The 25,511-nt window shown below is 39.4% G+C and overlaps 2 protein-coding genes across 2 annotated transcripts in view; both read right to left on the bottom strand.

Moving 5' to 3' along the window:
- FNTA (farnesyltransferase, CAAX box, subunit alpha) overlaps positions 1 to 25,511 on the bottom strand; it is a 32,206-nt gene that overhangs the window by 4,950 nt on the left and 1,745 nt on the right. The window contains exons 2-5 of the mRNA XM_082444277.1: positions 24,957 to 25,042; positions 14,898 to 15,012; positions 5,332 to 5,436; positions 710 to 836 (exon numbers count right to left, since the gene is read on the bottom strand). Coding sequence (XP_082300403.1) covers positions 710 to 836; positions 5,332 to 5,436; positions 14,898 to 15,012; positions 24,957 to 25,042 — 433 coding nt within the window. The remainder of the gene's footprint in view (positions 1 to 709; positions 837 to 5,331; positions 5,437 to 14,897; positions 15,013 to 24,956; positions 25,043 to 25,511) is intronic.
- On the bottom strand, positions 15,019 to 17,797 carry LOC309651485 (cytochrome b5 reductase 4-like). The gene is given in 3 exon segments (XM_082444302.1): positions 15,019 to 17,222; positions 17,353 to 17,642; positions 17,645 to 17,797. Coding segments are annotated over 3 exon segments (1,419 nt in total). The 5' UTR covers positions 17,682 to 17,797; the 3' UTR covers positions 15,019 to 16,130.

The following is a 25,511-nucleotide window of genomic DNA, read 5'->3' as shown; positions in this document are numbered from 1 at the left end:
AATGCCCAGAGTGGGAGTTATAACTATTTTCTTTTCTTTTTTTTTTAAAGATTTTTTTGATGTGGACCAATTTTTAAAAGTCTTCATTGAATTTGTTACAATATTGCTTCTGTTTTATGGTTTGTGTTTTGGCCCCAAGGTATGGGGGAATCTTAGCTCCCCGAACAGGGATCGAACTTGAACCCCCTGCATTGTAAGGCGAAATCTTAACCAGTGGACCGCCAGGGAAGTCCCATAACTGTTTTCTTCTATTCAGGATTTAGCATAAAATTTTAACAAGTGGGCAGAAATAAAATATACAACAGTTACTGTAAAATCATATTTCAAAGTTTATGCATGCAAAACCGTAATATGTAATACGTCCTTGTTAATTAAAATAACACAGCTGTATTAAAAATTTACAACTACTTTTTCTATTCAATTTGCTAGCAAATACGTGACACAAATTCGATCCAAAAAGTATTTAAAAAGTCACTATTATTCTTCTTTAATGTGAAGTTACTCACCAACATATCCAAAGAGATTATAAAGGTTAACCAACATGAAGGATGTCAGGTTTAATTAAGTATCTGAATAATTCTTAATCATTATATAGTTTGTAATGATCTACATGTGTGTTTCAGTTTAAGTACACTACAATTTAATAGTAATTAAATTATTTAATTCAGTTAAAAAAATAAAAATCTGCAAAACACAAGAAAGGCAATACCTGAATAACCCATTGTCGATGCTGCCAGGCGTGATAATTCTTTGCATCCTGATTAAGAATATCAGCAATGAACTCAAGCTCCTGAGATGGGTCTCTCAGCCATTCCACTAGCACTCGCCTATGATGCCTAAAGTCGAGAGAAGAAGTTTCGTGTTAATTTACCCCAAAACGAAAGTATCAGCTGCATGTGTTAGGTGATGTGGAGGGACACTCAAGAAACAGCAATTTATCTCTAATTCTCAAGACTCTACTAGAAAGAAAAGGTACTACAGAATAAACGCTAAGAGAAAAAATTTCAGAACACTAAGTAACAGCTGAGAAACATAAAACAGTGATTTGCACATAAAATGAAACCAGATAATAAGAGCTTAAAGAAGGTTTATCTCAAGCTAAATCTGAAAGTACAGTAATCTCTTGACAACCACAGTACCGTGAAAGAATTTTTCAACATGCCCAGATGTCACAATGAGATTATGGGAAATGTGATACTATTTTATCAAGTATGGAAGCCCCTCTGGTTATCAACATGCTGTCAGTTTTCCTTAAGTCCTAAGTGCCACCATTCAAGCAACTTCTTATTCTACCAGTTTGTGGGCAGAATGGAATTCACTTCTTCTCTGGCAAGTAGCTATGACAAGTTGCAAGTTTGTCAAAAGAGGAGTTTCTGTACCAGGAAAATACTTCTAAGAGTTCTCTATTGGGTTCTATTTTTATAATTTTCTTTAGCTGAAATATTTATAAAAATCTATTAGTGAAAATGTTCTAAAATTCACTGTGGTGATGGCTGCACATATATACCCCTTAAATGGGTAAACAGTATGATATGTGAATTATATCTCAGTGAAGCTGTTTTTTTAAAAAAACCATTAGTATCCATTATACTAAAAGTGAACAGGGATAATGGGGGAAAGGGGAAAGATTTAATGCTTAATGGGTGACCTATTCTACATGCATGGAAAATTTAAAAATTCATCTTAGAGAATATTAAGAAGGCAAGATACTACCAAGAGGAAGATCCTAGAGGGAACGGTTTCCAAATAATTTAAGAAGTCTTCCAAGTCAGTCAGTACATTAATAACTTATTTTTCCAGGTTACTGGTAAATTCTATAATTCAGGAAAAACTTAAGAATTAGGTCCTCCAGTGTGTCAAAATGACTGCTCAGAACAAAATACTAAGAAGCTCTCTCTGATGTTCTATGATTTAAAGAGTATTAATTAAATACAGGGGTTTGATCTTACAGCATAAGTTTTCATAGAGACTTTAATAAAAAGTGGCCTGGCATACAGGATTTGCATTACTTGTACTATATTAGATATGATAGCAACTAGCGGAGTGGGCAATTTAAAATGTACCGTAATTAAAACCTGCTAGGTTTCCAACAGCAGCTGCTCTGGGTTTCTTTTTTTCTTTTTAAATTTTTAAAATTTTATTTATTTTTGGCTGTGTTGGGTCTTTGTTGCTGCACACGGGCTTTCTCTAGTTGCGGCGAGCGGGGGCTACTCTTCTTTGCAGTGCGCGGGCTTCTCATTGCGGTGGCTTCTCTTGTTGCGGAGCACGGGCTCTAGGCATGTGGGCTTCAGTAGTTGCAGCACGTGGGCTCAGTAGTTGTGGCTCGCGGGCTCTAGAACGCAGGCTCAGTAGTTGTGGCGCATGGGCTTAGCTGCTCCGCGGCATGTGGGATCTTCCCGGACCAGGGCTCGAACCCATGTCTCCTGCATTGACAGGTGGATTCTTATCCACTGAGCCACCAGGGAAGCCCGCTCTGGGTGTTTTTATATTTTGTTTTTCATAATGATAGGTGCCAACGTGTTAATGACAGAATCTGCAGTGTCCAGAAAAGGAAGCTACTTCTCTTCAGCAAAAACTAGATGTAATCAAATGCTGAGAATGCTTGTGATGTCTGGATTATTTTTTCTTTTAAGATAAAATGGTACATAGTTTATATATCTCTTCAAGTATTTTTCTGGATTTTTTTTTTTTTTTTTTGGCCACAACACACAGCTTGTGGGATCTCAGTTCCCCGGCCAGGTACTGAACCTGGGCCACAGCACTGGAAGCGCCGAATCCTAACCACTAGACCACCAAGGGAACTCCCTTCTGGAGCTATAACCTCCAAATATTTACATAAAAGCACCTTAATTCCGAAGGGTCAATGCCTTTTAAATGAGGGACTGAAACTCTCTAGCTAATCACTTTTGTCACTAAAACAACTCTTTTATAAGGCAATTTCTCAGGAATGCAACCGTCATGCACTTACAAAGAAAGAACCTACAGAGGTAAAGTTGTTTAAAATTCTACAAATGGAAATCCACAACAGCTAGCACTTCCATGCTTTGCCAAATGTTCAGTTACTCACCGTCAGATCTATTATGTTCTAATTCTTTGAAAATTAAGTATCTACTTATGGTTCGTACTCCTTAACGACCGTATTTGATCATGGAGATTATTATTAGCCAACTGGGCCAGAGAGCAGTTCACTCTCCACATGTGTCCACAGCTGGGGAGCTGTTCCTTCTCCTAAGGCTAACCTATGTGTTGGATCTCTTCCCAACTCCAAGCAAGCCCTTACTCTAGCCCCCTTTTCTCCAGAATTCTCACCTTCTCTCTTTCTAGTAACTCTCCCCACACCATGAAGTCTTTGCCACTTTGGAAAAACAAGACCCAAAGACACAGTCCTGACTAGCTGCTTGCTCCGTCTTCTTTCTCAACAGCCAACTGCATCTCCCGTTAGCGATTCAAGCACTGCTCCGTGGCTCATTTCCTCTTCCCAGCCCTGCCCTGCCCTGCCCTGCCCTGCCCTGCCCCTGGTGGGAGGACTGCTGGTGCCAAGACCAGTCACTGGCAACGGCCTACTTAACAATCCCACGGGACATCTCTAGCCCTTGCTCTCCGCGACCTCTCAGCAGTAGCTGATACTGCCATCCATCACTTTCTTCTTGAAACTCTCCCTTCTCTTGGTGAGGACACTGACTTCTGGTTTCCTTCCTCAGTCGTCCTGGACCACCTCTCTGCCTCTCAGACGTGGATGCTCACCAGTGCTCTGTCCCCAACCTTCTCTAATTCTCCCTGAGCATCCTCATCCAGAGCAGGGACTGCCACTCCAGAGGAGCATTTTTCAATCACTTACTGGACAACTGGACAACTTTACACAGGTTTTCCATAAGCACATCAAATTCTACTTGTCTAGTACTGAATCCACCCTTCCTTCCCAAAAATGTGCTGCTTTTGTTTCCCAAAATTCCCCAAGTGGTCAGCACCATCATTCACCCAATGGTCAAGCCAAAAATATAGACATCATTCTTCTCTGTCACTCCCCGGATAAGTTTAACTTCAAAGCCTGTTGCTTCTGCCTCCAAAACCTCTCTCACATGTACCCTTCTCTCTCCCATACCCTACCACACTCTCCCCTGGCCCCTACACTGCCATGGCCCGCCAGAACTGTGAGCCTCTTCCGCTATCCTCCACCCTGCTGTCAGGGTAAAGCTCCCAAGACACAAATCTAATCATACTACTTCCTTAATTAAAAATTGTCAGGAGCTCTCCACTGCAGCTAAGATCAAACCCCAAACCCTTACCAATGTTCATAAGGCCCTTTATGATCTCGTCCTAGGGCCCCCAAACGTACTCTAATCACATGGAATTACATGCAGTTCCCGGAGTGCACCAAGCTCTTTCATGCCTCTTCTCCCCAGAATATTCTCTTTGCCTCAGCAGTCTTTCTTCTCAGAAATCATCCTTAAATCTCAGGCATAAAGACAGGGTGGTGTGTGTCTCAGTCATTACATTGGAAAAACATCAAATGGAGGCAAGCCCTGCATGAAGAGCAGGCAGTCAGTGGCACAGAAGTGGAGACAGCTCTTGACGGACACCACGCTGCTGCATCTCCTTCACCATGACCACGGCAACGCCACGTCCTTCTCTCCTCCTCCTGCTCTTCCTCGACCGTCACCTCCATCACCACAGTCGCTACCATTCATGGGGGGCTCACTAAATGCTGGGTACTGTCCGGACTCTTTCTTTCTTTCCTATTTGTTCTCTGTCCTCCTGTCCCATAACTTCTCTTTTCCCCCACTGTGTCCTGCTCCCCCATCCTCTTGTCTAAGTTAGGGGCTTAACTTTTAGAACAAATACACACTGTAAAAAACCCTACCATTATATTTTTCACACTGTTCTGTAAAATAACTGGTTTTATTATTTGCTTTCCCTTTTAGACTGTGTCTCATTCATCTTTGTACCCCCAACATCAATAAAAAAATTTTTAATAAATAAATGAATAAAAGATGAAATACCAGAGAGTCATTTTATAACACACTGAATAGAAACATTTTTTCAGATTTTTCACTCAAATTTTTTCCTGACTCTAGTACTATTATGTGCTAATGTCGAAGTTTGAAATAATTACGGCAGCAAACATTTGAGTGTTAACTATGGGTCAAGCACCACTTCAAGCACTAAACATAAAGTTATCTCAGTTACTCCCAACAACACTGTAAGACTGGTGGCATTAGCTCCAATGCAAGCACTGTAATTATAAAGACACAAACAATTCCCTATGGTTTCGTCACCCATTGGCAGGTACTATTAGCATAGTGACTTATTTCCTTCCTATTTTCATCTTACCAAACTTGATAGTTTTTGGGCTGTTCCTCAATTATTGCCGTGATGTAGTTCATTTCGTCATGTAGATCCTTTTGAAGTGACTTTAAGAGAACTCTCCGAAAATGCCTACAGCAAACATCAAGCATCCAAAGTCTCATTACTCCACATAAATTGCCCAGCCACAGTATCAAATGAAGTCACAAGACAACAACATAGACACATTTTTTGGTAGGTATTCTATATAACCAATAATTTAGCAATTTAACCGCTTGTGGTTGTCCAAACTCATAGAACTATCTGAAGAATGGAAGAATCAAGCATTTTGAAGCAAAATAGTGAAAGGCAGCAAATGTGAGACAGAAGACAACCAACAAATGATTATTTCCAGGTAATACTCTGGTTACTAGTGTTCTATTACACAAGAATCAAAACCATCTCTTTCCCCATACGGTATAACCTGTTCGTTTAGATGCATTACTCATATAATAAATTAATTTCATTACAAACGTTATCATATATTTTACTATTAGAACCACCATAAAAATGCTACTTATAAATGAAACAAGTTTCTCTTTAATTTCTTCACAGGTGAAGTCAAACCATTAAAAACACCTTTTCGCTAAAGACATGATTAGTTCTAGTCTATTTTTACTTCAAAATTTCAAAATATTCCAACTCAATATATAATGAGACAAAAAACTACTTTATTTTTTAAATTTTTTTTTAAATACATCTTTATTGGACCATAATTGCTTCACAATACTGTGTTCATTTCTGCTGTATGACAAAGCGAATCAGCCATATGTATACACATATCCTCATATCCCCTCCTTCGTAAGCCTCCCTCCCACCCTCCCCATCCCACCCCTCTAGGTCATCGCAAAGCACCAAGCTGATCTCCCTGTGCTATGCTGCTGCTTCCCACTAGCTATCTATTTTACATTTGGTAGTGTACATATGTCGATGCTACTCTCACTTTGCCCCAGTTTCCCGCCTGCCCCGTGTCCTCAAGTCCATTTCTATGTTTACGATTTTATTCCTGCCCTGCCACTAGGTTCAGCAGTACCATTTTTTTTTGATTCCCTATATATGTGTTAGCATATGGTATTTGTTTTTCTCTTTCTGACTTACTTCACTTTGTATGACAGACTCTAGGTCCATCCACCTCACTACAAATAACTCAATTTCATTTCTTTTTATGGCTGAGTAATATTCCATTGTATATATGTGCCACATCTTCTTTATCCATTCATCTGTCGATGAACATTTAGGTTGCTTCCATGTCCTGGCTATTGTAAATAGTGCTGCAATGAACATTGTGGTACATGTCTCTTTTTAAATTATGGTTTTCTCAGGGTATATGCCCAATAGTGGGATTGCTGGATCATATGGTAGTTCTATTTTTAGTTTTTTAAGGAACCTCCATACTGTTCTCCATAGCAGTTGTATCAATTTACCTTCCCACCAACAGTGCAGGAGGGTTCCCTTTCACCACACCCTTTCCAGCATTTACTGTTTCTAGATTTTTTTGATAATGGCCATTCTGACTGGTGTGAGGTGATACCACATTGTAGTTTTGATTTGCACTTCACTAATAATTAGTGATGTTGAGCATCTTTTCATGTGCCTCTTGGCCATCTGTATGTCTTCTTTGGTAAAATGTCTATTTAAGTCTTCCACGCATTTTTTAATTGGGTTGTTTGTTTTTCAATATTGAGCTCCATGAGCTGTTTGTATATTTTAGAGATTAATCCTTTGTCCATTGTTTCATTTGCAAATATTTTCTCCCATTCTGAGGGCTGTCTTTTTGTCTTGATTATGGTTTCCTTTGCTGTGCAAAAGCTTTTAACTTTAATTAGGTTCCATTTGTTTATTTTTGTTTTTATCTTCATTACTCTAGGAGGTGGGATAAAAAAGATCTTGCTGTGTTTTATGTCAAAGAGTGTTTTTCCTATGTTTTCCTCTAAGAGTTTTATAGTGTCTGGTCTTATATTTAGGTCTTTAATCCATTTTGAGTTTATTTTTGTGTATGGTGTTAGGGAGTGTTCTGAATTCATTCTTTTACATGTAGCTGTCCAGTTTTCACAGCACCACTTATTGAAGAGGCTGTCTTTTCTCCATTGTATGTTCTTGTCTCCTTTGTCATAGATTAGGTGACTATATGTGCATGGGTTTATCTCTGGGCTTTCTATCCTGTTCCATTGATCTATATTTCTGTTTTTGTGCCAGTACCATACTGTCTTGATTATTCTAGCTTTGTAGTATAGTTTGAAGTCGGGGAGCCTGATTCTTACAGCTCTGTTTTTCTTTCTCAAGATTGCTTCCGCTATTCGGGGTCTTTTGTGTTTCCATACAAATTGTAAAATTTTTTGTGCTAATTCTGTGAAGAATGCCATTGATAGTTTGATAGGGATTGCACTGAATCTGTAGATTGTTTTGGGTAGTATAGTCATTTTCACAATATTGATTCTTCCAATCCAAGAACATGGTGTATTTCTCTATCTGTTTACATCATCTTTGATTTCTTTCATCAGTGCTTTAGAGTATTCTGAGTAGAAGTATTTTGCCCCCTTAGGTAGGTTTATTCCTAGGTATTTTATTCTTTTTGTTGCAATGGTAAATGGGATTATTTCCAGAAAATGGGTTTGCCCATTTTCTGGAGAGTTTTTACAAATGGGTGTTGAATTTTGTCAAAAGCTTTTTCTGCATCGACTGAGATGATCATATGCTTTTTATTCTTTAATATGGTGTATCACATTGATTGATTTGCATATACTGAAGAATCCTTGCATCCCTGGGATAAATCCCACTAGATCATGGTGTATAATCCTTTTAATATGTTGTTGGGTCCTGTTTGTTAGTATTTTGTTGAGGATTTTTGTGGCTATGTTCATCAGTGATATTGGTCTATAATTTTCTTTTTTTGTGATATCTTTTTCTGGTTTTGGTATCAGGGTGATGGTGGCTTCGTAGAATGAATTTGCGAGTTTTCCTCCCTCTGTAATTTTTTGGCAGAGTTTGAGAAGGAAGGGTGTTAGCTCTTCTCTAAATGTTTGATAGAATTCACCTGTGAAGCCATCTGGCCCTGGAGTTTTGTTTGTTGGAAGATTTTTAATTACAATTTCATTACTTGCAACAGGTCTGTTTATATTTTCTAATTCTTCCTAGTTCCGTCTTGGAAAATTGTACCTTTCCAAGAATTTGTCCATTTCTTCATGGTTGTCCATTTTTCTGGCATATAGTTGTTTGTAGTAGTCTCTTATAATCCTTTGTATTTCTGTGGTGTCAGTTGTGATTTCTTCTTTCTCATTTCTAATTTTGATTTGCATCTCCTCCCTTTTTTTCTTGGTGAGTCTGGCTAAGGGTTTACCAATTTTGTTTATCTTCTCAAAGAACCAGCTTTTAGTTTTATTGATCTTTGCTATTGTTTTCTTCATTCCTATTTCATTTATTTCTGCTCTGATATTTATGATTTCTTTCCTTCTACTGACTTTGGGTTTTCTTCGTTCTTCTTTCTCTACTTTCTTTAGGTGTAGGGTTACATTGTTTGAGACTTTTCTTGTTTCTTGAGGTGAGATTGAATTGCTATAAACTTCCCTCTTAGAACTGCTTTTGCTGCATCCTATAGGTTTTCAGTTGTGTTTCTGTTGTCATTTGTTTCTATGTATTTTTTTATTTCTTCTTTGATTTCTTCAGTGATCTCTTGGTTATTTAGTAGTGCACTGTTTAGCCTCCATGTATTTGTGTTTTTTACAGTCTTCTTCCTATAACTGATTTCCAATCTCATAGCATTGTGGTCAGAAAAGATGCTTGATATGATTTCAATTTTCTTAAATTTTCCGAGGCTTGATTTGTGACCCATGATGTGATCTATCCTGGAGCATGTTCTGTGTGCAACTGAGAAAAAAGTGTATTCTGCCACTTTTCGGTGGAATGTTCTATAAATATCAATTAAATCTATCTGGTCTATTGTGTCATTTAAAGCTTGTGTTTCTTTATTTATTTTCTGTTTGGATGATCTGTCCATTGGGTAAGTGGGTTGTTAAAGTCCCCCACTATTATTGTGTTACTGTCGACTTCTCCTTTCCTGGTTGTTAGCATTTGCCTTATGTACTGAGGTGCTCCTATGTTGGGTGCATAAACATTTATAATTGTTATATCTTCTTCTTGGATTGATCCCTTGATCATCATGTAGTGTCCTTCCTTATCTCCTGTAACAGTCTTTATTTTAAAGTCTATTTTATCTGATATGAGTATTGCTACTGCAGCTTTCTTTTGATTTTCATTTGCATGCAATATGTTTTTCCATCCCCTCACTTTCTGCCTGTATGTGTCCCTATGTCTGAAGTGCGTCTCTTGTAGACTGCATATATATGGATCTTGTTTTTGCATCTATTCAGCCAGTCTGTGTCTTTTGGTTGGAGCATTTAATCCATTTACATTCAAGGTTATTATCGATATGTATATTCCTATTACCATTTTCTTAACTGTTTTGGGTTTGTTTTTGTAGGTCTTATTCTTCTCTTATGTTTCCCACCTAGAGAAGTTTCTTTAGCATTTGTTGTAAAGCTGGTTTGGTGGTGCTGAATTCTCTTAGCTTTTGCTTGTCTGAAAAGCTTTTAATTTCTCCATCAAATCTGAATAAGATCATTGCTGGGAAGAGCAGTCTTGGTTGTAGGTTTTTGTCTTTCATCACTTCAAGTATACCTTGCCACTCCCTTCTGGCCTGCAGAGTTTGTGCTGAAAAATCAGCTGTTAACCTTATGGGGATTCCATTGTATGTTATTTTTTGTTTTTCCCTTGCTGCTTTTAATATTTTTTCTTTGTATTTAATTTTTGTTAGTTTTAGTATGTGTCTTGGTGGGTTTATCCTGTACGGGACTCTCTGTGCTTCCTGGACTTAGGTGACTATTTCCTTTCCCACGTTAGGGAAGTTTTCCACTATAATCTCTTCAAATATTTTCTCAGACCCCTTCTTTTTCTCTTCTTCTTCTGGGACTGCTATAATTTGAATGTTGGTGCGTTTAGTGTTGTCCCAGAGCTATCTGAGATTGTCTTCAATTGTTTTCGTTCTTTTTTATTCTGTTCCTCGGCAGTTATTTCCACCATTTTATCTTCCAGCTCACTTATTCGTTCTTCTGCCTCAGTTATTCTGTTATTGATTCCTTCTAGTGCATTTTTCATTTCAGTTGTGCTGTTCATCTCTGTTTGTTTGTTCTTTAGTTCTTCTAGATCTTTGTTAAACATTTCTTGTATTTTCTCAATCAGTGCCTCCATTTTATTTCCGAGATTCTGAATCATCTTTACTATCATTACTGTGAATTCTTTTTCAGGTAGATTGCCTATTTCCTCTTCATTTATTTGGTCTTATAGGTTTTTACCTTGCTCCTTCATCTGTGACATATATTTTGCAGTCTCATTTTTTTTTTTTTTTTGATGGGTGGGATTGTGTTCCTGTCTTACTTGTTGTTTGGCCTGAGGCGTCCAACACTGGAATTTGTTGGCTGTTGGGTAGGGCTGGGTCTTGGTGCTGAGATGAGGACCTCCGGGAGACCTCACTGTGATGAATATTCCCTGGGGTCTGAGGTTCTCTGTTAGTCCAGTGGTTCAGACTCGGAACTCCTACCGCAGGAGCTTCAGTCCTACCCCTGGCTCATGAACCAAGATTTTGCAAGCTGCGCAGAGCAGCAAAAAAAAAAAAAAAAGAATAATAAGAAAGAGTAAAAAATAAAATTAGACTAGGAAACTAACAGATATGTTAGAAAGAATATAAAAATAAAAATATAGATGAAACAACCATAAGGTAAAACAGAACCACAATAGTAAACAAGAGCAGAAGGGAAAAAAAAAAGAGCAGAAGGAAAAAAAAAAAGGTAGAAAAGGGCTTGGCTGTGGAGGGTGGGACCTAAGCAAGGGTGAGGTTTGGGTGGTGGGCGGGGCCTATACTTAGGACTGACAGGGCTGGAAAAGGCCCTGGGGTGTGTGTGGGGGGTGGGGCTTAGGCTCAATGGAACAGAAGGGGCCCAGGCCTGCCTCTGGTCTCAGAGGACAGGGGACCCGGGCTAGGAGCCCAGCTGGCTTCCTGGGACCACGTGGGCGGGGCAAACGCCCTCTGCTCCTCTCCTGCTCCTCCCGTCCTGGAGGGCCCCTCCTGCTGCCTCTCCTCCTCTCCCCTGGCCTCCCTCCTATGCCTCCAGGACCCACGCATCCTGGAGGGGGCTTTGGAGGGCGGGGGACCCAGCCTGGGAGCCCAGCAGGCTTCCCAGGCTCGAGTGAGTAGGGCAAATACTGGGCACTCTCCCCCCCGATCTGAGCCCCCGAGGGTCCCTCCAGGCATAGGAACCCCTCCCCTCTCAGCCACCCCTCAAGGGCACCGGTCCTGTCTGGCCTCCACTTCTCCTCCCTGCTCAGTCCCCCCACATCCTACCGGTTCACTTGGGGGTTCCTCCCATCTCCTTGGGCTTCGAGGTCCCCCACCAGTGTCTGGCAAGTGCCCTAGTTGTGGGGAGATGCCAACTCTGTGTCTTCCCACACCGCCATCTTGACTCCACCCCCCAAAAAAACTACTTTAAAAGTTATCTCTTAAAATGAAATGCTACATAGAGGAGATGACAGTATTTCTCTATTATAATTAGTTTAAAGAAAATGAGGCTTCACAGAGCACATACACATACAGACAGCCTGGTTCATATGGGTAATTTCAGGTATACTGTTTTTAAGAAAACAGCAAATAAACTTAGGAAATTTTAAATGCATTCTAAGTTGCTCTGAGCTGTGTACAGTCAGGAATTTCTTACAAGCTAAAAATGTGCATATTAGAGACATAAAGTGATGGAAGATCACATTAACAGCTCTAGATAATCCTACTAAAATGACAGTAAAGAAATAAAAAGGGTATAAATCCACAAGGATGAGGGGATACCACAGCAATTGGAAGAGGTCAACAAAACGATGGAAAATGGTAAGCTGATAGTTTTGACTGACTTAGAAAACCAGAAAGTGCCAAAAACCTGTCAACTGAGGAAGAAAGGTTCAGAAATCAGATGTATCAGGTATTTCCGAACCTGGAAGTCAAGGGTGGGGCTGAAAACAGTTTAAAATGTAGACAGAATCCTCAGCAGCCAACATCCCTCCCCCCACCCTGAGCGGAGAGGTGACAACATCTCCCAACCTGGGTGTGTGTGTGTGTGTGTGTGTGTGTGTGTGTGTGTCTTTTTTTTCCTCACACGGGGCTCCTAAAACCCTTGTAAATTCCTGAGTGATAAGAGCACTCGGGCATCTCTTCTACTGAGGTGATTCTGGTTGGGCTCCTGGATGGCTCCTGGTCACCAGAAAGACCAAGCCTTGATTAGAAACTTGGAATGTTCAGCCCCACCTCCCATCTTCCAGACAGGGGAGAAAGGCTGGAAATGGAGTTAATAATCGATCGTGTCCAGGCGAGGAAGCCACCATTAAATCCCAACAGCAGGGGATTTGGAGAGCTTCCAGGTGGGTGAACACATCCATGTACCAGGAGGGTGATGCACCTCAGCCCCACAGGAACAGAAGCTCCTGTGCTCGGGACCCTCCCAGACCTCGCCCTATGCACCTTTTCATCCGGCTGTGCATCTCTCTGTTTTATCATACCATTTAATAAACTGGTAAACCTAAGTAAGTGTTTCACTGAATTCTGTGAGCTGCTCTAGCAAATCGGTTGAACCCAAGGAGGGGATCGTGGAACCTATGATTTATGGCCCACCAGTCAGAAGCACAGGATGTGCGACTGGCATCGGGGTGGGGCAGGCTTGTGGGACCGAGCCCTTAACCTGTGGGATCTGACGTTACCTCCAGGTAGACAGTGTTAGAATTGAGTTAAACTGTAGGACACCCAGGTGGTGTCACAGGGAACTGCTTGGTAGGGGAAAAATCCCACACACATTCAGTGACTAGAAGCGCCAGAAGTGAAGTGTGTTTTGTGAAAGTAAAGAAAACACACAGGAGAAGGAGGACTAGGGTTTTCCTAAAAAGCCTGGGCAGCAGACAAGTGGCTTTATTTTCTGGAAAAATCCAAAGCAGAAAGAAATACCAGACACAGCAGAAGGCAGGGTGAGGTAAAGGCTGGAAACAAGGAAATTTAAAATGCTGATACACTGAACAGCTGAGATGCCCCCCACCCCTGTCTTCCCCTGCCAGAATTGACCCCCAGAACTGTGGCAGCCAAATGTACACTCCTCAGACAGCTCTTCTTCAGAGAAACAACGTAGTCAAGAGAAAAGACCCAGAAATACTGACATATGAAGACGTCAAACAAAACAGCTGTGCCTCCATGCTAACTTCACGGTAAAGCCCTCTAGGTGACAAGTCCTGCAACACGAAGAGATGCCAAATCAGGTTTTTCCTGCTTCCACTGTAAGTATGAAAGGAGAGCCAAGAATTACCACTCATTTGAGAAAAATGTTTACATTAAAGAGATCAAAACAAATAAACAGAAAAGTGAAAACATATCCCATCCGTGAAATAAACAAGATGCTATTAAAAAAGAATACTCAGAGAAGATAAAAAGAGCTCTTGTAAATTAAACATGAGTGCAGATAGAACAGTTAGAAGATAAAGTTGAAGAAATCTCAAAAGTAAATAAAAAGAGACAAAAGTAAGAAAAGACAACCTCAGAAGTACAACATGCAACTAAAAGGCATTCCAGAGACAGCCAACAGAGGAAAGAGAGAAGACATTATCAAAAGAACATAAAACAAAAAAAAATTTCCCAAAGCTAAAGAAAAGGTTAAAATGAAGGAATGGGAATCTTCTCAATCGAGGCTGAAAGAAACAGAAAGACAGTTTTAAAAATCTAAAGGAGAATGATTTCCAATCCAGAATTCTATCACTAAAGCTCGAAGAGACTTAAGACACTTTTAAATTTACGAAACCTCAGTAACAATTTCCATCACAGCCTTCTAAGAGTTTTCTTGTATTCAAGGATCTGGTCTATAAAATGAGAGTAAAGCAGGAAAGAGAAAGATGTGGGATCTAGGAAACAGGGACCCGACACAGGAAAGAGCTATGGACCAGACACGTGGTGCCCAAGTCCTCGGAGAAGAAAGGAAGGAACTGAAGGGTTACCTGCTGTGCTCAACAGTAACGAGACATTCTACATGAGCAGAGTCTGGGAGACAGATAACTTGCTGGTAAAAAGAGAACAAAACTAAATAAAAAAGCCAATCTGTTAAAGGAAATGTAAATATACAATGAAATGTGGGTCCGCATGAACCATGAACTGATTACTGTGATGGAGACAGTACAGGAGACTGAACTCTGTATCTTCCATAGAAGGAGTAATGTCTAAAATGAAAAAATTAAAAATAATCAAGCACATGATTAAGAATATAGAGGTGATTTTAAGAAAAAACACCTAGGAGTTGTTGCCTCCAGGGGGTGGGACTCTGTAGTGAGAAGGAATAGAGGAGAGATTGCTATTTTTCATTCAGTCTCTGACTTTTAAACTCATATGTGAATTGTTGTTTTGATAAAAATTAATGTTAAGAAAAAAGTCATCCAAACTAAAACCTGAGACATTCACACAGGGAATATTAATGATGTGTCTTACTTACCACACTGTGTAATTGGCTGCATTTAACTCGATAGCATCTCTGGTTAGTTTAAAAGCTCGTTCACTTCTCTCGTCACGCTGCAGGACAGCCCGGAAATAATCATAAACATCCTGAACTAGAAACAGAGCACACAACTGCATTAGGATGGTCTTTCTTGTTTAAAACGACCACTATAGTACAAAATGTTGTTTCACTCTATGAGGAAGATACTTTATTGTATGTATACAATTTATAATACGCAAAAGAAAGAAAATCCAATGACTATGACTGCCACTCTGATAACTTGTGTCACAGCCAGGATGCACGTACAGGGGTTGATGCCAGACTCCAGATCCCCCAAAGACCTTATGCATTAAAGAAAAATTAAGAGTGCATATATCCAAATATATTCACTTAGCTGTTTTTCTCACATTTTATTTTGATCAGTTTTTTTTTTTTTTGGCTGCATCAGGTCTTAGTTGCAGCAGGCAGGCCCTTCGTTGTGGTGCACAGGCTCCAGAGCGCATGGGCTCTGTAGTTTGCAGCACGTGGGCTCTCTAGCTGAGGCACAAGGGCTCAGTAGTTGCAGTGCATGGGCTTAGTTGCCCCTCGGCATGTGGGATCTTAGCTCCCCGACCAGGGATTGAACCCACATCCCCTGCATTGGAAGGCGGATTCTTAACCTCTGGACCACCAGGGAAGTCCCTGATCAGTTTTTTTTTTTTTTTTTTTAATTAAGAATATTTTTTATTCTACTCTGTATCAAGGCCATAGACACACAAAATGTTTGGATCACTTAATAAGTTATAACAGTCCATGTTTTCATAGTAAGAACAAGGACATAAATGATCATTTTCTGAGTTTACAGTGCAATGTAAAATTTAATCTGTATTGCTAATCAGACATCTTACAGCACAGAAATGTGATCAAAATGATCATTTGCTTTATCATGTCATAAAACACAAGAGCTTATTGTAGAACAGTGATACAGTTTAAATGGTAAGGAACTTTGTGATTCATAACAAAGAATCCTGTATATACTTGTTGCCATGACTGACCTTCCAGGACAAATATCAGTAGTAAAATAAGTTATGGTACAAAATAAAGTCAACAAGGTATCTATAGTGAAGAAACATTTGATTTCATTTAAGAAACTAAAACCTGGATTCCAGTTAACCTATATACAAAAATGTTCTTTTAAAAAACCCTAAGTAATCACAAATTTAGCTAAAACAGTTGAATGACACCTCTTCATTATGCTGTAAAACTATGGATCTCATCTTTGGAAAAGTTCAAATCATGCAGCAACTTCATTCCTTGTTCTGTAAATGGCATTGGTCCACAAATGCAGATGAGGACTTTGGACGTGTCTAAACTTCTTTTCAAAAATTCAGAAAGCAGAGCTGGTGAAACGTATCCCCGTTTGCCATTCCATTCAGAAGTAGGTGCTGAGAGAACAAATTCAAGGTCAAATGTTTTATCCTTAAATGCTAATTTCTCCAATTGGCTTCTCCAAATTATGTGATCCTCTGTTTTATTGAAGAACATCAGCTTCACTTTCCTGAGACTGGGTATATTAGTCAAAGCATAACTCAGTACTTTAACCATTGGTGTGAAGCCTGTTCCCGCTGCCAATAAAAAGAGATCTTCCAATTCTTGGAACTGGGATATTTTAAAATTGCCCTCGGGATTGCTTACAGAAACATAATCTCCAATCTGAAGATGATCAAGCTCTGGTGTGAAGAGTCCAGCAGGGTAGATTTTGATCAAAAAGTAGATGTATTTATTGTTGGGAAGAACTGGTTCCTTGAACTCTGAGAATAAGGAATCAGATACAGGTGTATATGGCTTCACAATTTCAGTACCTGTATCTTTCTTTGGAATAAGTGAATTATGATTCTCCAGGGGATGACCAAGGCATTTCCAAGCAGTATTCTCTTTTTTCTTCAGGACAATCTCTATTTTTCCCACATTCTCAACAAGTCGCACAGAAAAATCTTCCTGAATCTCATGACTTAGGGCAATATGTATAAGATATGAATAATCCTTGATAACTGTTTCTGCTCTAAAGGAATCATCCCGGTGATCAGCTATTACTGAGTCTAAATTGATATCCTTCTGTTTAGTATATATGACAATGGTGACTAAAGCGTCTCTTTGGAACCAGTCATAGCTTGGAGAACTAGGCCCTTCTTTGGCAAGTGGATCTGTCACTTGGCTCTTGGGAAGCATGCCGTTTAAGAGTTTCTTTTCCTCATGATAGTCTTTAGGAAAAGCAGGTTTAACGGCCATCCTGCCAACCAGGCATTCTTTCAGCATGGATTCATAGTTGACCCAACGATGAACCATCTTGCCTCTTCCAGGACTAAGTCACTAGCCACTGCAGCTGCTGACCTTCAACACCCCCTGAAAGGAGTGCAGGGTGGAGATCAGGAATGATGCCCTCTGTACTCTGGGAAAAACTGGCAGAACAGGCCTGATCAAAAAGGTCAGTACCGTCTGATCCTGCTGCTCTCATAAGTTCCTCTTCTCCACCAGGATGACACTCCATATACGGGCTGACGTTATAGACAAAGCCTCTTATGCATATCCAACAATCATCTTTTTTGTTGTGATTTTTCAGTTCTTCTTCAGTTACTTCAATTAATCTTCCTTTTAATCCTGTTAGGTCCTTTCCACTTTTGGTCAGTCGAATCCAATCCATAAGACTTCTGCCCTTTTTCAGAGGGACCTTGCTACGCCCCCTGGAGGAGACGCACTGCTGCTGCTGGAGCCCGGGAAAGACTGGGAAGGGACGTGCAGCATCCTGGACCCTTGGCCCGGGCCCTGCCCGGGGTACGCCGCCCGACGGGATAGCTCGGCGCGACCCTTCTGGGGTAACACCTCCGGCTCCGGCTCCGAGGCCGGGCAGAGGCCAAGCCCCCCCCGATCAGTTTTTTTTTAACTGAAAAAGTAATATACACAATGATAGAAAACTCAAACAATACAAAAAGGCTCACGCTAAGTTTGCATTCCACTAAATTCCCAGTCCTTCTCCCCAGAAGCAATTGTGGAGTGATTCTAGTGTATCCTTCCAAATATATTCTATGCACATACAAGTATATGTTCTAATTCCATCCTCCCATTTTTTTTTAATACAAATGAGATCACATCCTACTCTAACGTCCTGGGCCTTGCTTTCTTCACTCATACATTATTCAAGGTCGTATAAACTAGTAAATATCTCTATGGAAAACCACTTGGTAATATCTATTAAAAATTTAAAACTGGGGACTTCTCTGGTGGTGCAGTGGTTAAGAATCTGCCTGCCAATGCAGGGGACACGGGTTCAAGCCCTGGTCTGGGAAGATCCCACATGCCGCGGAGCAACTAAGCCCGTGCGCCACAACTACTGAGCCTGTGCTCTAGAGTCCGTGAGCCACAACTACCGAGCCCGCATGCCACAACTACTGAAGCCTGCATGCCTAGAGCCCGCGAGCCACAACTACTGAGCCCGTGAGCCATAACTTACTGAAGCCTGCAGGCCTAGAGCCCGTGCTCCACAACAAGAGAAACCACCACAATGAGAACCCCATGCACCGCAACGAAGACTAGCTCCCACTCGCCGCAACTAGAGAAAGCCCGCGCACAGCAACAAAGACCCAACACAGCCAAAAATAAAGTGTTTCTCTAAAAAATAAATAAATAAATACATAAATAATAAATAAAAACTGACTACTCGTTGACCTAACAATTCCAGTTCCAGTAAGTTTTCTTACAAATATACTCCTGTATGTGCCCAAAGCATCCAAGGAAATTTATATAAGAAATAAAGAAACGAAGACTGGAAACAACTGAAATTTCCATGAGTAAAGAATGGGTTAAGTCCATCATGGTACACCCATACAACAAAATCCTATGCAGCTATTAGTAACGAGGCTGTTCTGCTATGTACTGACATGTAACAACTGCTAAGACATGTTGTTGAGTGAAAAACGTAAGGTGCAGAGCAGCAGCTATTCATTTAGTTAAAAATATATGCTTATTTATGAACATACGAGTTTGAGGAACAAGATGGGAAGATGACATAAGTTTCAACCACATTCCCTGTTACAAAGTTTTCAAACAGTTGCACAGCATTTCGTTGTATGGGCACTCTAATTATACCTAACTCGTCTCCTATAAATGAATGTTTAAATTGTTTTCATTCTTTTGCTGTCCTATCATGGTATGTTTCTGCACACACGTGCAAATTCAGTACATCTGTAGGATGAATTCCTACAAGTGGAATTACTGGATCAAGGTTATGTGCACTGTTGATGCTGACAGACAATGCCAAATTAACCTCTCAAAGCAGGTCTGATCAATATATAGTCCCTCCAAGAATGTATGAATACACCGATTTTTTTCCACATCTTCACTGACAAGAGTATCAAAACTTCTGATCCTTGCCAATCTCTTAACTGAAAGAACTCAGACCTTTACAAATATTAACCTATTTTACTCTCATTTCCACAAGAGAAACAGGCTTAAGAGAGATTAACAAGTTCACATGGCCCAGTGTACTTTGGAGACAGAAGTTAAACCCCAATCTAGTCTGACACCAAAGCACACACTGCTAATCACAATGCTCATTTCACTGCAGCTGAAATGCCTTCACATCACAGCACAGATTAATGTAGAGAACAGACTAAGGCCCTAAACAGACTACTAAAAAAACCCAGGTGTTAAATACTCCTCAATACTTCTTTTCCACAATTAAAAATTTATGTGGACATGCTATGCTATTTTTTTTTTTTTAATTTTTATTTATTTGGCTGCGTCAGGTCTTAGTTGCAGCATGTGGGATCTTCATTGCAACATGTGGGATCTTTTGTTGCAGTGCATGGACTCTTCATTGTGGCGTGTGGTCTCCAGCGCGCAGGCTCTCCAGTTGTGGCGCGTAGGCTCCAGAACGTGCGGGCTCAGTAGTTGTGGCATGTGGGCTCCAGAGTGCAAGGGCTCAGTAGTTGCGGAGCACGGGCTCAGTAGTTGTGGCACGTGGGCTCCAGAGTGCAAGGGCTCAGTAGTTGCAGAGCACGGGCTCAGTAGTTGTGGCACATGGGCTTAGTTGCCCCGCGGCACATGGGTATGTTCCCCGACCAGGGATCGAACCTGCATCCCCTGCATCGGAAGGCGGATTCTTAACCACTGGACCACCAGGAAAGTCCTGCTATATTTCTTATAGCATACAATTTTCCAGTTACTGACAGGGTTCACAAACTTTTAGTAGGTCAATATGCATGAATACAATGTCAATATATCCTAATTTGCCTAACCGTTCTGCTACTACTGGTTGTTTTCAATTTTGTTTTATAAAAATCACTGCTTTAAGCGTCCAATGACTTTTCATTAAAAAATTAAAAAAATTAAATACACAATACACACATACGTATTTATGTGTGTGCATGCAAGCACACATGGGTATGTATATAGTTTTGTTAGACTACAACCCCAAAAGTGAAATTATCAGAGGAGAGCATGAAAAATTATAGCTCTTTCTGAACATACAAAGGTCATCTACTCCTAAATACTACCTTTAAAATGCTGAATTTAATTTATACCGGAGTAATATTTAGAAACAATATAAATGGTAAATAACTATGGAATATTATGTGGTCATTAAGAACCAAGCTCCCAAATATTTTAAAATGTGTAACAAAATGCTTATAACATGTTAACTCTATGTACAATGTATAAACACATTACTTTATATTCACACATGTACACATACATAGTATAAACCTAACTCTGTGGAAACATATTTTCCGAGGAGTGGAAGGTGATACACCAAATGTTAACAGTGGTTAGTTCTGGATGATTAGACTCTTCTTTTGATGTTAACATCTTCAGATTTTTCTTCAATGAGCATGTGTTACTTTAAAAAATATATTTTTTTTTGGCTGCACTGGGTCTCCATTGTGGCGTGTGGGCTTTCTCTAGTTGCGGCGAGCAGGGGCTACTCTTCGTTGTGGTGTGCAGACTTCTCACTATGGTGGCTTCTCTTGTTGTGGAGCACAGGCCCTAGGGCGCACAGGCTTCAGTAGTTGTGGCTCGCGGGCTCAGTAGTTGTGGCTTGCGGGCTCTAGAGCACAGGCTCAGTAGTTGTGGCGTACGGGCTTAGTTGCTCCGTGGCATGTGGGATCTTCCCAGACCAGGGCTCGAACCCGTGTCCCCTGCATTGGCAGGCGGATTCTTAACCACTGCACCACTAGGGAAGTCCCCCAAAATATTTTTAATGAAAAAGAAATACATGTTCTGGGAGCCAGCCTGGAGGGCGCGGAACACCACACGCCCGCTTGGCCGCGCCACCTGGGTGGGGGCGTGCACGGCCCTGGTCCCCCAGCCAGCCCGCCTGGGACTGGGGCACAGCCCGGTGGCTCCCCGCCCGCTCCTCTCTCCTCATGCAGCACCTCCGTACGACCCCTGGCGTGAGGCGGCCAAGCTGAGGCGCCGAGAGAAAAGGGAAATTGCAAAGCTCATCTACAACCAGATCAACAGCATACTTTTTTTAGGACTCAAGAATCAACATTGGGCTATTTCCTAAGATTAAACCATGAAAGCCCGCTTGGAGGCTGCACGGCCATCTGCACACTTGAACCTGAAAAATGGACTTTTTCCATTGGGGAGATCTCCTTCTTTAGCTAAATCATCAGAAGTGGTGAGAAGAAAAGATCCCTACCTGACCAAACTCCTCCAGACAAATTAAATCAGTCTAGCAAGGAATGGAGCTGTACAGGGTGGCCGGATCACCATCTTCTGCTTGCACCGCCACTGAGCCATCCCTCTAGGACTGCCACCTACATGCAGGTTGCACCCAGTGCAAGGCATCCAGCTGAGGCAGGGAATGGGAGCTGAAATCCTGCCCCACTCACCAAGCCGAGTTTATTGGTGCATGGCCGTGTCTGCCCAGACGATGTGGCTCCTTTTTCAAATTTTCACCAATGCACCCTGTATGGGCTAGTGGCATGTCTGACCACACCCCTCCCACATCCCAGTCCTACCCGGGATTCTATTCCAACCTCGGATGGATTCAAGATTTTCATGAACAAGTTAGGTTTCTTGCAAAAGATGAAATATTTGACCCAAATTGAAATTAATTTCATAGGTAAAGCTCAAAATATTACCATAGATGTGAATTATGTATGTATTTATATACGCATGTATATACAGTTATGTAGATACATATGTCTATGTATCAGAAGTTAGCACAACTTAAATTTGGTAAATGTTTAAAATAAAACTATTTTGGGTATTCAAAAAAAAAAGAAAGAAATACATGTTCTTTGTAAACACTGCAAACAATATAAAAGTAGAGGAAGTTTCCCATACTCCAGTGCTACTCCCCAGTGCACTGGACCTGTATCAGTGGTAATGGCTGTTACCAGTTGATATGTCTCTCCAGACATTTTTCTAAGCAAATAAATGTAATCTTGCTCTTGTTTTTTAATGAAGTTGGCATAGCATTTTCATTCTGCTTTTCATTTTGGCATTTCCCCCTCAGTGATATGTCCTTCCATGCCTGTGTATACACATCTACATCATTCTTGTTTCACTTTTCCATACAGTGGGCCTGGCATAATTTACATGTCAATGCTATTTTTTTGCCGAACAGATTTCTATAAGTGGGACTAGGATACTCAGTCTTAGGGCTATATGACCCTATATAATTTAGGGTCATAAATAAATTTGGGATTATATAAATAGAATTTTATATTCATTAGATTTTTTTTGATATTAAAAGTCTTTTAATTAAAAATTACAAATTTAATATACTGTCATACTCAAAGTGTCTAAAACTTATGTGCCTTTTTTTCACTCAACACTGTTTCTGCGATCTGTCCCTATTATAACAGATCTAGATCCTCTTATTGGTTATATAGCACACAACTGTATGACAACGATACCTTTATCTATTCTCCAAAACACAAATATATAGCTGGTTTCCAATATCTTGTTCTTCCAAAAAATGCTGTGAATTGTAATAGCTATCACACACAGTGCTTACTATGAGTCAGCCACTGTTCTCTTATTTCACGTGTATAACTCACTCACTCTATAAAGTAGTTACTATTATCGTCCTCATTTTACACAGAAGGAGACAGAGATAACGAGGTTAAATAATTTGTCCAAGGTTACAGAATCAGTAAAGTGGTGCAGTCAGAATCTGAACTAGGTGGTCTGGCTCTGAAGTCTGTGCTCTCAGCCTCCTAGTACATGTCTTCTGATGCCATAAGCCAGAGTGAACCCAGAATGTATTATGAGAAACAGCACTTCAAGGTTGTAAGATATGAGCATTTTCTACTTTTACTAAATATGCACGCGATACTGCTTTCTAAAATGGCTAAACATATGAAAACTACCATCTGAAAAGCATGGATTTGTTCATACGTCTCAATATCTGATATCATAAAACAGTTTAAAATTATCTTTCATTCCTAATGATAATGGATTTTCCCCCTATTTAACGGCTAACGAAATTTTTTCTTCTATGAACTACAAGTTCATACCCTTTGCCTATTTTTTGATTACTTTCCCTGTTTCTTTAACCTTTCGTAGGAATTCCTTATAAGGTTCTGAATATCGATCCTCTGTTTATACATCTTCTCCCACACTGCTGTTTGCTTTTTAACTTATTCATGGTGTCTTCTGTTGCACAAATTTAAAATTCTGATATACTCATTTATCAATTTTTGATCAATGGGTCATATTTCTCTCTTTTCCTTTGTGGTTTGTAATAATGATATATTTAAGAATTAAAAATGTTGATTTTTTTTTTTTTTTACCCTGAAAAAAAGGTTTTATTATTTTTAACTGAAAGAGAAATGAATGACTGTGTCAGTTTTCAAAAGGTACTTTATTAATCTGGAAAAGTTGTGGTTTTCATTTCTCAGATCACTAGTGAGGTTAACATCTCTTCATAGATATTTCTATTTCTTCTAGTGAACTATCTCTTCACATATAATATCTCTCACAGTTTGGAAGTTTTGCGGTTTCATGCAGTTATACCTTCTGATCTTTTCCTCAATCAATTCGGAGTTTTACATCTTGCCTAACAATTCCTTCTTTACCCTAAGAATGAAAGATTATTCTACCTGCTCTAGTATGTTTACAGTTTTGCTTTAGGACTTTAATTCATCTGTAATTTATTTTCATGTAAGATATGAGATAGGGATACAATTCTGTTTATATCCAAATCCACAGATGGTTGTTACAAAACCATTACTTGATTAATCCATCTTTTTCATACAGATATGAAATGTCCTTTTTATCAAATATTATGAGATAATGAGACCTGTTTTTAGTTTCTTTATTAATCTATTTATTTCTGCACCAGTTCCACATGTTATTAAGTTTAGTAGTACACTTTCACATTTGATAAGGCAAACCCTCACACCATTATTCTTTCTTTACATTCTTGACATTATCTCACAATCAGGAAAAATAATAATCACTTTTTGTAAAAGAGGAATGATCTTGGATAACAGAGCCTTAACTGAAAGAAATATATATACATAAAACTACAAAACTAGCATTCCATTTTATTTGTTTACCCTTTCCTAGAAGAACAACTAACAATTAACATTTGTATGGCCTTCAATTTACAAAGCATTTCACATTCGTTATGAAAGAATACTTTGTCAAAGAAAATAATCCACTCACTATCAGTAATATATTCCAGCTGAGCCTAACATTTCACAGCTAAAATATATTTCAAAATGCTCATGTTTCAACAACCAAAATTTATTCTAAATAAAACAGTAAATCATTTACATTGTATCTCATGTGCAGATTAAACACTAAATGAAAAGCACAATCACACAGTGGCTATTATGTATTATAATGTAACATTCATTATTTAAACTTAAAATATGTACATTCTTTGGACAAAATGAAACTTTTAATCATGAAAATAAATTACAAAACCCCACAAGATTAGCTTAAGTCATTTAGATCTTTATAAGACAAAATTCTGTCATCTATCTAGTCACATAGTTGTGAATTTCAACTTTGCTACTAAGTTTGACTTATAGACCTTTCCCTAATAAAAAATAAACTTACATTTTTCACTATAAATGATCTGGACCACTGGATTGGGGCCATCATTCTGCGGCACTGGATCTATATCAGCCCATTCTGCTCTGTCCCTGAAAATATATATATTTTTCAGCGATTATATTCAAGCATGTAAGGAAAAAAAGAAATCTGATGTTTTTTTAAAAAGGCAACAAATACACTTTAACTTACAAATAATGTAACCATGGTTGGATTCTTCACGACCAAGTGTTGCCCGTTTGTTTTACATATTAAACTTTTAAGTAAAATAAAAATAAAATGAATAATTTTCCAATTAAAGTTAATAAATCAATAGTTTTCAAATTTAAAGTTTTTACATAAATGCAAAAGCAGGTTTTTGTAGCAAGTACACAATAGTTTTAAATTAGAAATCAATCTAATTCATTGGTCTAATAAGGCTCTTTGGAGTCAGTCAACAGTTTAAAAAAATTTGAATAACAATTTTTTATTTGAATACTCTGAATAACTAGAAAGTGATATTTAAAAGTAAAAGTAATCACTATCATTTTACTGTACACTGAGAGGTGGTCCAGGTGGTCA

Source organism: Balaenoptera physalus, assembly GCF_965194825.1.
Source record: "Balaenoptera physalus genome assembly, chromosome: 21".
Taxonomy (NCBI): domain Eukaryota; kingdom Metazoa; phylum Chordata; class Mammalia; order Artiodactyla; family Balaenopteridae; genus Balaenoptera; species Balaenoptera physalus.
Note: the sequence above shows the minus strand (reverse complement) of the source record. Positions and strands in the feature narration are given on the sequence as shown.